This window comes from Drosophila subpulchrella, chromosome 2L (assembly GCF_014743375.2).
Source record: "Drosophila subpulchrella strain 33 F10 #4 breed RU33 chromosome 2L, RU_Dsub_v1.1 Primary Assembly, whole genome shotgun sequence".
In the NCBI taxonomy this organism is placed as follows: Eukaryota; Metazoa; Arthropoda; class Insecta; order Diptera; family Drosophilidae; genus Drosophila; species Drosophila subpulchrella.
Genome location: NC_050610.1, coordinates 8,204,280 through 8,218,079, shown reverse-complemented (window position 1 = coordinate 8,218,079; position 13,800 = coordinate 8,204,280). Strand labels below are relative to the sequence as shown.

Sequence of the window (13,800 nt, the reverse complement as noted above, 5' to 3'; positions counted from 1 at the left end):
CTGTTTTGCATTTCGATAGTTTAGGATATAACCATATTATTGGTATCGCATAGCTGTATTGATATTATATCGATAACTATGTTTGTGCACCACTGATCTCAAAAGTGCGGGCGCCATTTGTAATAAGTGGACACGAAAGCGTAAAGTAATTCGCGGAAATCATATTTATGTTATCCAAAAAAGACTTTCAGGACTTTGGAAAGGAGACTAAGGAAACAACTCCACCAGTTTCCAAATAAGAAGTGTCAGATTCAGTTCAAGAAGGTGAAACCTCTTCGCGAAAAGGTATAGCAATCATTGTCCTTACGCATCTTTAATCCAACAATTTACAACATTTTTTCATTCATCCTTAAGTTTGCCCAGGGCTTTTAACTGTTTCCCAGCAGCACTTCATCACCCCACGTGGCCATTACCCCGTCGGTTATGATGTATCAGGAACAGCCGATGCCAGCATCCACGCCGACTACCCTAGGTAACCAACTTAAGTACACTTATGGATCCATGTTTTGTACAACTAAAAACTTAATACATACATCGGGGATACTCTTGATGCTCGCTAATCACCCCTGCATCCCTGCGATTTTAATTAATTTGATATTTTTTCATATTCCGAATCAGGTTTTGGCAGCATAATAGGTTATGACTATGCAGGAACTCCTATAAAAATTCCTTCGACTTTGGCCACACCAGGATTAGGGCATTGGAGGCCATGGTTCCTGGAGAAAGAAGACCCAGAACCATATACCAAGGAGAAAGACCAATCAGATGATGCGTCCGCAGAGGCGAAAAAGAATCTGAATCCTGACAAAGTCAAAGAACCCGAAAAGTCACCCATGTCAAGCGATGACGGCTCCGTAATCGGTGCCGCCACAGAATCAGAGCCACAGGTGGCCAGCTGCAATGAGAACTTCACAGCCACCTTGGCATCGATTACGGTGCCGGTGCTCCAAGCGAAAGGTAAAACCATCCTTCCATCTCCTTGTATACCCTACTCTTAGTTAACCACGTTCTCTTCTAGCTGAAACAGACAAAAAGTCGGTGGAGCTGAAGGACAAACAAGAGGCTATAGACTCCTTCACATGGCTGCTCGTGAACTGTAATGTGCCGTCGAACGCCAGCTGGGAGCAGTGTGTTAAGATCATCTCGAAAGATCCGCGCTATGTGAAGTTCAAGTATCTCAATGGACGCAAGCAGATCTTCAGTGATTATAAAATGCGACAGCGGGGGGAAGAGCTGGTGCAGTTTCTCATGTCCAAGATAAACTCGAGGTTTGAGTACTTTCGTTGCGAAGCGTCATTTGGCGAAACTGAAACATGGTCAGTGGTGCCCGAACCGAAACGCCGGGACATATACGAAAGTTGCATATTTCATCTAGCCAAACGGGAGAGGGAAGAGGCGCGGATCATTCAACAGATACTCAAGGAAAGATCCTATGAGGTCCAGCCGAGTACATCCTACGATGACTTTGCCAAGATTGTGTTTGCGCGTAAGCGATCGTCTGGCATGGATGCGAACAATGTGAGGCTCATCTACGATTCTCTGCTGGAGAAGGTAATTCTTAGTATCCCCTTACTCACCCTATCAAAAAATCTAAGGCATTTATTGTTTCCAGGCGAAGGTGGCTAAGAGTGAGCGGATAAAGGAAGTAAGACGGTTGCGGAAGTTTGAGTATGAGATCAAGGACAAGTGGCTGAAGGCCGACGTCTCCGTAGCAGGTCCCTATAATGAGGCCAAGAAAATTGTGGAACATATGAAAGCATTTGACGTGTACGAAAAGGAAATCGGAGTGCAGAAGATCTGGCAGGACTTTATCAAGGAAAGCGAAGATGCAGTAATGCAGAAGTTTAGCCATCACTACTTACGGTCGCGTGAATCGAATAAGAACAAGGACAAAAATCAAGAGGGTTCTACTTCGAGATCAGATATTGAGAAGGAGCAGGTAAAAGAGGAGAAGTCCAAGCGAAAAAGTGAAAAGTCACAATCGGATAGAGGTCCGCCGGCCGCAGTTAAAGAGAATCCGCAGAATGATTCAAACTCAAATTCACCGGCTAAGAAACAAAAGAAGAATTTTAGCAAGGAGCTGGTTACAAACTCAACGAGTGGCAGTAAGACTACTGCAGAGTAACTCCAAACTCACTGTCACCGGCCAACAAATCTTACAGCTGAGATACTCTCCATTCTAAAAAGTAATAGGGAAATAAATAAAAGTATACCTTCACGTGTTATCTTTTAAAATATAGGTTATCATCGGTTTAAGAATCAAAGCATTGGAAGAAAGCCAGCTTGCAGCTGGAATTAGTTATTTTCAAGAGTTATGTTAGGAAAATATGATGTTTGCAAAAAAAACAGAAAATATGTGTCCTAGAATGCCGACAAAAATCCACATTACCAAAAGCTAGGCAAAACGAAATCCAAACAAGACGACGTGCCAACTAGTGCCGCCATCATCTTCATCTGCTGCCAGCGAACTGAACAATGCAAACGAGATTGCATAATGGACCCCCCGGCCTAATGAGCTCCCAGTTTCAAGCTCTCAGCTCCAACATCGTGCCACAATGCAACAAATCATGTGTCTGGCTCAGAATTTTTGTCGCACAATTTGGCCAACAACACATCAACGAACCGCAGTCGAAACAATAACAGACTGTCTGCTTTGGTTAAGACTACCCGAAAATTTGGGTTCGCTTTCGTATGACAATGGCGCCAGCGTTAAATAAAATCCATCCTAAGAAGGCACCACACTTTTTTGTTTATTTTTCACACGTGCAACGCAATGCAGCGCTTAGTAAAGTAACGTGTATGCGCGAAAGTGGGAATTTGCAAGTAAAATACATAAATCTGAATGCTGTACAAAAGGAAAATAGGGTTGAGGTCTGCAAGAAAAGATACATATTTCTTACTCATTTAAAGGTGTTTAAAAAAACAAGTTGAAAAATAAAAAGAGACAATTTACCAAAATGCCTAAACGAGGTAAAATCTGAGTACTAACATTTATTTCAAACAAATCCGTAAATAAACTCTTTAATCAGCCAATATTTCCATATCTTACCCTCTTATAAGCATAAAATACAACCCAATTATTTATTCAATTTAATGAAAACAAAGACCATACTCGTTTAGCTAAAAAAACATTGTTCAAAAATGAAGTATATCAAACAAAGCAAAGTAAACCTTTTCCTTGGCCAAAACTGAAGCCAAACAATTATTTGGACAATTTTGGATCCCAAGCGATTTAATGCGAATACATTTCAGGGCCAAAAACGATGAAGGCTTTTAATTGGGAATTGACAAAAAAAGACCAACCAAAAGAAATACTTATAACCACACACAAATGAAATAAATAATTGTTGATGGCGGAAAATGCTTTGGATAATCGCCAGCTGACCGTATCCACAAGCTGCGCAGAAACCTCTGACATTTTGGCCACCGAAGAGTGGCGAAACAGATGTTGGTTTTTCGGCGATGGAGATGCGATGAGTTACAGAACCCAAGGTGCCGACGCCACGTGATGCGGTAAAGAGTCAAAGTCAGTCACTGGGTTATGCTAACCTCAGAGGTATACATATGCAAAAGAGGTAAGCCATCGACATCTATGTGTATTCGCCCAGGCAAAAAAGAAGTTAATTAGCATCAGCACCAGCCCAAAGTTAATTATGTTATGTTATTGTAATTTATCATTGTTTACGCTTTGTGCCCGCACTTCTTTTTAAACAGCAGCCAAGTTTTTTATCTACACCTGTCCATGAGAAAAATATGTTTAGTCATTGTCCAGAATGCCTCATATCGAAGAAGGTGTAACAAGACTTACCATTTCCAAAAAAAAGTATCATATATATTTAGTTTTGAAAACTAAGAATATCAAATTTCTAATTTACAAGAACAAATTTATTCACTTTAGACCAGATGTGTAATAGACAACTTTCAAGAATGGACTTAATTCTTATTATGATCAACTTACTACTAATAAAGTTAAAGAGTTGATCATGAATCATAATAAACCCATTGTAATTTGTATTAAAAATATTTAATTACCTTGCTTTAAATGTTGACTTTAAAAATAAAAAAAACAGTAGATATTAACTAACTTACCTACATGGTATTATTAACCACTTTCATTTATAGCGCTGTAATTGTAATTTGCTTTTTTTTTTTGAGAAATTACACTCTTAAGCATCGCAAACATCAAATAAGTAATCCGATTTTGTAAGGCCGACAATTTTTTGAACCGCTTGCAATCAGCCCGATAAAGAGTTTTTATGTCAATCTAATGATAACTTTCCTTTGGCAATCGCCACGCAATGCGAATGTTGCGTAACCACAAAAAGCTCAAACAATGAGCCCAATTGTAATTAAAAAGTTGACTGAGGGCGGCGGAGATCGGGGATCGGAGATGTCAAATGATAGATTAAGCGACCCAATTATGAGTATGTGGCTGCGAGGCTGCGTGGGATTTTGCCAATTTTGTGAAATATATGTGGCAAAGGAAAGTGGAATTGCAGGCAATGGAAAATTGTTACAATCCCACACCGGTCGTGAGCATCAGCCGAGGGCCAAAAACTCCCAGCATCTCGTAGATACGATACTACAATATATATATCCATGACGATGACGCCTAAGGTCTCTCGCACTTAACTTCATGGTAAGCGGAGTTTTAAATTTTATTGTAGCTCCGCCGGCGAGACCCATTTTTAATTGCTGCTCGCCTCTGGGTAACCCATTTGGAGTGGAGTGCAGATCTAATTGCAGCCACAGCCATGGATATGCCGTTTGGGATTGTGTATATTTCAGAGACAGATTCGTGTGTTTTTTGTGCGGCGGCCTTTTGCAAGTCAGCGTTCTTCAAGTTCAAGTTCGGGGCTCCATCATTATGGCGATCGGAGTTGGCCGCTGCTCACACTTAATGATTTCACACATCTGCTGCTCCGACTGATTTTGAGATCGGATGCTCGGATGCATAAATCACTTAAACAAATGCGTTCAAAGTCACAGCCAGTAACAAGAAATGCAGTCTTGATATGGAAGTCCGAACCTTAAAATACTCTTTGTGAATCCCCAGATTAAATTTTGAGCTTCGATGTACATATAGAAACCAAATTTCTTTACAATTTTGTTTTGATTTGTAGTGGTTAGGCGCTCGTAAAATATTTAAATGTCTTTTCGATTACAATCATAATCCTTATAGTTTTATTCATCAGTCTTACATAATTGTAGAATTTATATTAGTTTTTTAGTTGGGTGCAGTAAATTTTTTTAATGGATACATCATAAAAATCTAAATTTTCATCAAGTCAAATTTATGTTCATGTTAATTTATATAGCCAGTTCTAACGACATTGTATAATAACAAAAGCTTCGTTTGTCTTATGTTAAAGTTGACATTTGGTTACTTTTAAAGCAAAATTGTCATTTCCTTTTAACCACTTTCATTTTTTTGGTGTTCCAAATAAGCATTCTTTGGGGCTCTGAAATTAATGACATAAAAATAAACCTAATAAATCCTGATCTCCATGATACTTTTGCCTAGAGTATTTAAAAAAGATGACCGGGTGTCCCGGCAAATTGGAAGCGATATCGAATCGATTTGAAGTTGTTGGCTGGCACTCCACCTCACTTTGCAATTGCTGAAAATGCAATTAAATTTTAATTTGCCGAACGACCTCACAACAGGTACATTTCGATGTTTTATGTACGAGTATGCTCGAAATGCAATTTGAAGATGAGCTCGAGGTGCGTGAGAGGACACTTGGAACAGATCAGAAGCTGATTCGCCTTGTAGGGGTGAACTTGAGCAGCCGCAGCATTGGAGGTGCTTACTAAGATAACAACCAAACATTATTAAGCAATATTATTGGGCCGAGCACAATGAAAATTAATGATTATTTCTCTTGTGCTCTCATTAGGTAAATCAAGGAATCACATTAATCAAACTGAGTAGGCCCGCATAGGCAGCTAAAATTCGTTTTTAACAATTTAAATATTTACTTCAGGTTGTCTTTATTTTTTTCCATTTTTCTGTTTATCTTTATGCTGCCCATTTTGCTCGCTTCTTCAACACCTTTGGCTAATGATGAGCAAATTGTGCCGGAAGCAATTTTAGCTCCATTGATTTTATTGACACCGTTTTGCTTTGTAATGGAGAGTCCAAAATATACAATTGTTACATAATGGTAAAAAAAACCCTTAAATAATTAAATTTAACCCAAGGGCGATTCGGCTTAGCTCATGACAATTAAAATAAAATCAAACATAAATGCATAATCATTTATTTAAACAAAGCTTGTAACGGTTATCGATGAGTTTTGCCGTTTTCACACTTATTTACTATTTTTCGCAAAAGAGGAAAAACAAAAGACTCAAGCAGCGAACTTGCTGTGCCAACATGTTCGAAGCTGCAAGATGCACTCGAAACTCAAAGTTATGGACCCCAAAACCAGTGGCACACTGCCACATTTATGGCAGCAATAGCTGCAACTAACTCAATTAGCCGTCGATTGAGTTCCAAGCTCATCTCCAGCTAAAAAGCCTCCCGCTGTTTAGGCCATATTGGTTGGTTTATATATTTTTTGTTGCCCCGCAACCCACTCGATCACTCGTCTAAGCCAAGCCTCCACTCGAGCTCGGTTTGAGCCACGCTCGAACATCGAACCACTGGCGGTTTTTGCTCGTTTTGGTTTATTTAGCTTTTTGGGGACAAGCTATAAACCCTGGCAAGATCGTCATTGCGTTCAGTTGGTAAAAGTGAAGCGTTGCGTGCGGTTATCCCAACCACAATATCTACAACTTGGATTTCTGTGCTGTTTGCTCATCGAGTTTTGAGCCCCGTTCGTGTCGATCGTTTCAATCAAAAGGTGATTATCATATATCACAGGACATATCCTTTAAGGACAAGTGAATGCAAAAAAGTGTTTAGGTTTTTTCGAAATTTGTTTACATTTTTCTTAAAAAAAAGTCAACTATACATTTATTTTTACAATTTAGTCAATTTCACAAAAAAACTCATACAAAAATCGGTGTGTAGATATATAAGATTTTCCATCGGTTTTGTTATTAGGAATGAAATAGTTTAGTGTCGATAAATATATTTTAAGATTTTGTTAAGTTGGTGTTAAATTTATAAGATTACGAAAAATTGTAAGGCTGTGCCATCTAAATTCATATTATTTGTAATCTTTTAAATTGATTTATATTTTGATTTTGGGAATCATAGATATCGAGTTTATCTAAATATACACAGCTTCGGTTTAACGTCAAATAGTAACTGAAAAATTTATTAAAATAACTTGTTATATTTTTTGCTGGAAGAGTCTGCTGTCTGACAATGATAAATCAAATTTTCTTAGAATTCTGTTCCGACCTACGACAATTAATGCTGTCACTTTGCATTTTGTCAGTTTGAAGAACATGGCAAATAGTGTGAAAAACGTTGTTAGTAAACCCAACAATGAGTGAGTTGTTTTTTCTCTATTTATGGCCCCATTTCGGTATGTTTTTCGGCTGACAGCCGCCCACTCCCAGTCGCCACCCCCAGGGTCATGCAGTGAAGCAGAAGATTACGCAATATGCTGGCAGTGCAAATGAGTGGAAAATCTAATTTTCCAGCAGCATGCAAATATTCGGGTAGTAATTGCCAAAATGTCAGGCTGCGGCAGCTGTGAGCTACTGTTGCTACTGCATAGAATTCGGGTCGTAAAGTCTTAAACCAACATGCCAATAATATTTTATGGCTAGCAATTACAGAAACTTGATAAGAGGAGCTTTGACATTTTTACAGCTGCAATTGGAGATGACCTCACTTACATGGCTATTTAAAGTCGGCTTAGGCAGGTCAATGGTTAAGCAATTTCAATGCCATTCCACATCGCAATTGCGGAGGAGGACTCGCAGATCTCCCCTTTTTTGGTCTGCAATCTCTGAAAATTCCACAGTAGAAATCACCAGTCACGATTTCGTCTCCAATTGACAACGAAATAATTTATCTCCGCGGAATGCGGGAAAGTCTTTACAAAAAATCTCTCTGGGCTCCTCCTGTCACTTCGTTGGATGGATTCTGCTTAAAGGAAAGTTTTTTTTTGCAGTGGGCGTATACTTTCCGCCCCTTTTGGGTTTTACATATGCCAATTTTGACGGTATTCTGTTCTCAATCTTTGAAGCCTCAATTTGCTTATAGCAATGCTTGTGGGGATTGTAATAAGGGGTCTGCAATTCAAGAGGTTCTAATATTATTATAGAATTACAATATTTTGAGCTTGATTACTAACTCTTGTCAGAAATTATAGATTATTTAGAATGCGGCTTCCTTATATTTTAAATAAGGCTTTATTTAAGGTTTTTATTTAGCAAACATGTCATAAAAATAAGGTGTATCTTATTTTCGTTTATACCTTAAATTTAATAATAAAATATTATCCTTATACTTCAAGAAAGCTTTAAAAACCAAATCGATAATTTTTCTAGTCAGATAATGTTAAAGTGAACACGCTTAGTAGATTTTAACTCATTTTAAATTTAACAAGCCGCTATGAAAATGGTTTTTATAATTTTGTAAGACAACAAGAGTTTATGTGAATAGTTTTTCGTAGTAATGAGGTTCTGTAGTACCGAGAAGCCTATTTCTTGCAGCTTTTTATGTTTTACCCTTTCATTCGCTTGTTTGTTTATTTACCTGGCAATGGCAAAAAATTTGAACAACTCATTAGCGTCTACTTCGAAGATGAAAGTGAAGATGGGCCAAGCCAGACAATTGAGAAGATTCCACTTGAACCTCTCACTGTGCCCCACCATATCTCCAAGTGACGCGCTGTCAGTATTTATTGATATGGCCTGCACATATAAATACGATTTTATGTGATGACCAAAAACTGAAAGAAGAAACATGACCATTTTCACTATCATTTCGCTTCATTGTTATTGTTTTCAGCGCTGCACAGTCTGTGGAATTTCTGTGTTTTGCTCATCCGACAAAAACCAGTAAGCTGCAGGTGCTGCCTGCTGCCTGCCGCCTGGTGACCAGTAAAAGTAACGCTCCTTCGGCCTGTCTGGTGGTCTGAAACTGGCCACAGTTGACAGACTTTCTTCTACAGTCTGTCCAGTTTTTCTGCATATTGTTTACTGCTGGCCAGCGGCTGCTTCTTCAGCTTCGGGCCAAGACGAGACCAGCCAGATCTGGCCAAGACCAGACCGAGACCAGGCCATTAAGTAGTCGCATCGCATCCGCCTGCAACTTTCATAACGGCAGCATCCTGCTCCCTTTTTGTTTTCTGCGGTAACTCCGCAAAAAAGAGGTCAAAGTGGTTGACCCACAGATGCACAGATGGCGCAACAGCCTCAAAGGCAGACATACACATTCTAATTAGCACTGAAAAGAGACCTCGAGAGGCATCAGAAGCAAGTTATCTAGATACACAAAGGTGGGATGTTGTTGCAACAAGTCATCAAGTGGGTATTGCAGCTGGCAAATCCGTCTTCTTTATAATTACTGTCATCGCACCGCCAAGAGGTGGTGCTTAAAAAGCAGAAACTCGTCTTGGTCTTCGGATTCGTTCTACAAAAAACGAGCTGCAAGTGCAAGTCTCTCGATATTTTCTCTGGAGAAACGTCTTCTTATCGATTGATTTCTAATTAACAGGAAATGATAGAGGCAGATCTAGGTAGTTTAAATTAAGTCGAAGGGGCTTTCAGATGGTACAGGGAGCTTAGGAAGGAGGGTACGATTAATGATATTATATAATGTATAATAATTAATGATATTATATATAATTCCGTACTCAGTACTATTATATTCTGAAGAGTAAACTGTAAGTCGCACACCAGTGGAATTCATAAAAATGCTTGCATTATTTTCTACAAATATTCCTTATGCTATCATTAAATCCAATCCAATAAATGTTGTACCTTATTTTTTTTGCTTTTCTTACAGTAATCTTACCTCATTTTTTTCACGAATTGAAAACCAATCGATTTATTTGAAATTCTCCACAAATATTAAAAAAAATACTTAATTAACTCTTTTTAACCACATAACTCCGGTTCATGTGATTTAGACACCTGTTCCGCTCTTAGCCGTTAATGGCAATTTTTTACAAATTTTGTTTAAATGTCTGAGACGCGTGATACATAAATAAAATTTGTTTGCAATCCAAGAAGAAAAATTCAGGGAAAAACCAGTTACTTAGAGCCGCGCAGATCTCGCTGTAAAATGTAATATATAAGCCGGAGATTAATTGCCATGTTTGGGGGGTGGTGAGTACAGCAGGTGGGATGGGTAAAAAAAATAAAGAAAAAATGTTTGGCAGATGCAGCCACGAAGTCAGCACAAGTGGCTTGGAATTAATTATCTAACAATTCGGATTCGGAATGTTGCACAGATGTGCGCACGATAGTGTGCTTAGAAAAACATCTTTCAAAGATTTCGACTGCTTTTTGCTGCGGCTATTTTGTAATAGTTATTTGGCTATTGAGCACGTTTTGAAGGTTGCTTTTTGCACGCCGCACAGGTGAATTATATAAATAAATAACCATTTGAAGAGCCTAAAAATCATCATTAGTCATTTAGCCGCCAAAAGAAACACAAAATAAATGCCTTTCTCCCACAATTTATATCTACAAGTGCCTCCATTGAAATGTTCAATAAAGCAGGTATTGCGTAAGAAAAGAAAACAAGCCACAAAATACAAAAGACAGGTCGAAAAAAAATCAAAAGCCAAACAAAAATAAGACAAAATGAGAGCTACTTGGGAGCAAGTGCCCGAAAAAAAAATGAAGAAGGTGAAGACAATTGGTTCGGAAATATTTCACCAGCTGCCAATGCCCTTACCCACGGCAATTAGCTCGGAAGAAGAAAAAACATGCCATAACCAAACGTATAGGTAGTGCTACAAATAGGAAGAGCAAATGAGGCAACGGAAATTCAAATTACAAAATTTACAAGCCGTTAAATAGGGAAAAAAACATGCAATTGCGCGTGGCCAAAACAAAGGCCCAAACCAAAAGCTTTATCAGGCGGAAGAGTTTCGAATATTGACCAGAGACCGAGAGACCCACCAATATCCATATGGGTAATGCATGACCATGGACGGGCCTCAAAGCCTCGAACTCGGGCAACTTTCTCCATTAACTGCGAGTATTTATTAGTTTGGTATGCACAAGACAAACTCTGGGCTTCAGTTGAGCTAGAAACGCTGGAGTACTGGAATGCCTCTGACTAATGGCCATATATGTGTGTTCCAGACTGTTGCCGAGTGGTTTCTTGGATAGGTCAGGTTTCTGGGCTAGGTCAGTTACGGTTTGGTAACTTTTTTTGAGGACACTGTAATTCAAATTAATTGATGGTTAAGGAAAAGTTTATACCGACTTAAATTCTTAATAAAAAAAGTATTGCATATAAAAATACATTGGAATGAAAGATTAAAACTAGAAAGATATTTTATTCTATTTAGCGAATTTTTGAACTATAATGATTAAGTATAAATAAAAGTAGAAGATCATTTAAACTTTTAGATTTTTAATTTCCCGTAAACTTTTATTGCAACTACCCCCATTTTTTACAGGCAATTTTCCCATCAACTGTCTGCGCTCTTTCAATCAACAACTAATTTTAACTAATTTTCAATTTGTTTTGGTCAGTTAAAGATAATTAACCTTTTCTGTACTGGCTAGACAAAGCCCAGCACGCGTTTAAGCCATTCCCAATAAAATGGAACCTCGGCTTAGATCGGCTAATTTAAATCCGGATCTAATTGCAAGCAGAGAATTTATATAAGATGCAATTTTGATTAGTTGCCAAGTGGGTAATAACCACAGGCAGTCGCACATCAATAAACCCATAAAAATTAGCATACAATTTTCATGGATTTTATGTTCAGATATAAAACAATGAGCCCATTTGCATAGGTTGAAGTAGAATGGTAGCCGTAGAAGAGAATACACTGTTGCTGGGCGAAATAAAAGTCAGTTGTTCTCACGTTACGAAATGGAAACCAGGTTGAAGGCCTCTCGTCGAAATGGAAAACTACTTAATTAGACGAAATGGAATCAAATTGTGCAAAATGACAATTGTAAGCGACAAATTCCATATACAAAATACAGTCAAAATTGATCAAAATCGATGCAAAGCATTTCCAATCAGTGATTTTGCATAAAACCCAGCGACTCATCCAAGCGGAAATGCATTGGGTGGGGCAAATCAGATCCAAGCCTAGTCAGACTCGGTTTTTGAATCAGTTTTAGGCCGAACTCGGGGGGTTAGGCCACTCCACTCTGGATTTGTCAGAAATTCGATCAGGTTTGCTGGTTTAATAGGTGTCTAAGTACTCCCAAATTAAGTCAAGCCGAATTCGGACTTAAGTTCTTATTGACTAGGTTCTGATTCACGAATTCTCCATTTATAATTTAAAATTAAAAAAACTATTTTAAATAGTTACTAATTAACAAAAAAGTGTATAAAATTTGTACTATTAGTTAGCTATAAATAAAAGTTTTTATTACATTTTTATAACCTAAATTGTTTAGTTACTTTTTAATGGAAATTAAAAGTAAACAGCTAGCTGGTACAAATTGAATTGAATTCCTGATATAACAATTTTTCAAAACTGATATAATTTGTAACAAAGACTTCGAAAAACATTTAAAAATTTCAATTACGCCAAGGTATTTTTTTTAATCAATTAAATATAATAAACTTTTTCAAAAACGGATATGAGTTCGAAGAAAGATTTCGAAAAACACTTAAATATTTAAATTACTCTAACGCATTTTTTAAACCAATTAAATATAATATACTTTCTAATTTTTTTAGCTATCCAAATATGTCTGTGCTGCGAGCACTCCTCCTGCTGGCCCTGAGTGCCACCGTGGCGCTGGCCCAGCGTCGCCTGGCCCTTCCCGATCCGAGGAGCTGTGCCAACCGGGTGCGCCATGCCAGCTACCGAGATGCCCGGGGCGTGTCCCACTCGTACTTCTTCAGCTGGGAGCATGCTCCCACTCGCAGTCTGGAGGTGGATTGGCTGGATGCGCGGAACATCTGCCGTCGGCACTGTATGGACGCCGTTTCGCTGGAGACGCCACAGGAGAATGACTTTGTGAAGCAGCGGATCTCCAGGGGCAATGTGCGATATATCTGGACCTCGGGCAGGAAGTGCAATTTCGCCGGCTGCGATAGGCCCGATCTGCAGCCCCCCAATGAGAACGGATGGTTCTGGTCGGGATCGGGGGCCAAGATTGGACCCACCTCGCAGCGGAACACCGGCGACTGGTCGGCAACGGGTGGATACCAGCAGCCGCAGCCCGACAATCGGGAGGCCGCCCAGGGCAACGACGAGAGCTGCCTGTCCATCCTGAACAACTTCTACAACGACGGCATCAAGTGGCACGACGTGGCCTGCCACCACATCAAGCCATTCGTCTGCGAGGACTCCGACGAGCTGCTGAACTTCGTCCGCTCCCGGAATCCCAATGTCCGCTTGTAATTCTAACTAGCCTTAGCCTGAGGGAGATGATTAAAATTTACATATTTATGTAGCCTTAAACGGAACATTGATTGGTTGATCGATTGATTGTTTGACTCATTGACTGTTCAATCCAACATTGATGGCCTCCAAAAAAACGCCTAACATTCGTTTGTTCGGTTTAGTTCGCAGCAAAAGTTCTATAAGCAAAATTTGTAATAACATTTCTGTGTCGATCCGCGCATGATAAACAAAATTGTTAAATAATTTTAAAAATTGTTAATAAATACAAATTGAACCCAACAGTGAAAGACTTTTGGCTTAAACATTTAATGCATATATTTTTATTTAGTTCTTT

General features: G+C 38.8%; 2 protein-coding genes across 3 annotated transcripts; both read left to right on the top strand.

Moving 5' to 3' along the window:
• The first annotated feature begins 182 nt into the window (after positions 1-182).
• On the top strand, positions 183-2,125 carry LOC119546196 (pre-mRNA-processing factor 40 homolog A-like). The gene is made up of 5 exons (XM_037852321.1): positions 183-285; positions 355-472; positions 619-957; positions 1,019-1,551; positions 1,613-2,125. Exons 2-5 carry the CDS (start codon positions 424-426, stop codon positions 2,123-2,125), a joined length of 1,434 nt encoding a protein of 477 aa, XP_037708249.1. The 5' UTR covers positions 183-285; positions 355-423.
• Positions 2,126-6,713: 4,588 nt separating this feature from the next.
• Positions 6,714-13,753, top strand: LOC119548722. Of its 2 annotated transcripts, none has more exons than XM_037856209.1 (2): positions 6,714-6,848; positions 12,794-13,753. In XM_037856209.1, the coding sequence occupies exon 2, from the start codon at positions 12,804-12,806 to the stop codon at positions 13,461-13,463; it is 660 nt and encodes a 219-aa protein (XP_037712137.1). In that variant the 5' UTR covers positions 6,714-6,848; positions 12,794-12,803; the 3' UTR covers positions 13,464-13,753. The 2 variants fall into 2 exon arrangements, with proteins under 2 accessions (XP_037712137.1, XP_037712138.1); XM_037856210.1 differs by lacking the exon at positions 6,714-6,848 and adding an exon at positions 12,201-12,280.
• The last annotated feature ends 47 nt before the right edge of the window (positions 13,754-13,800 follow it).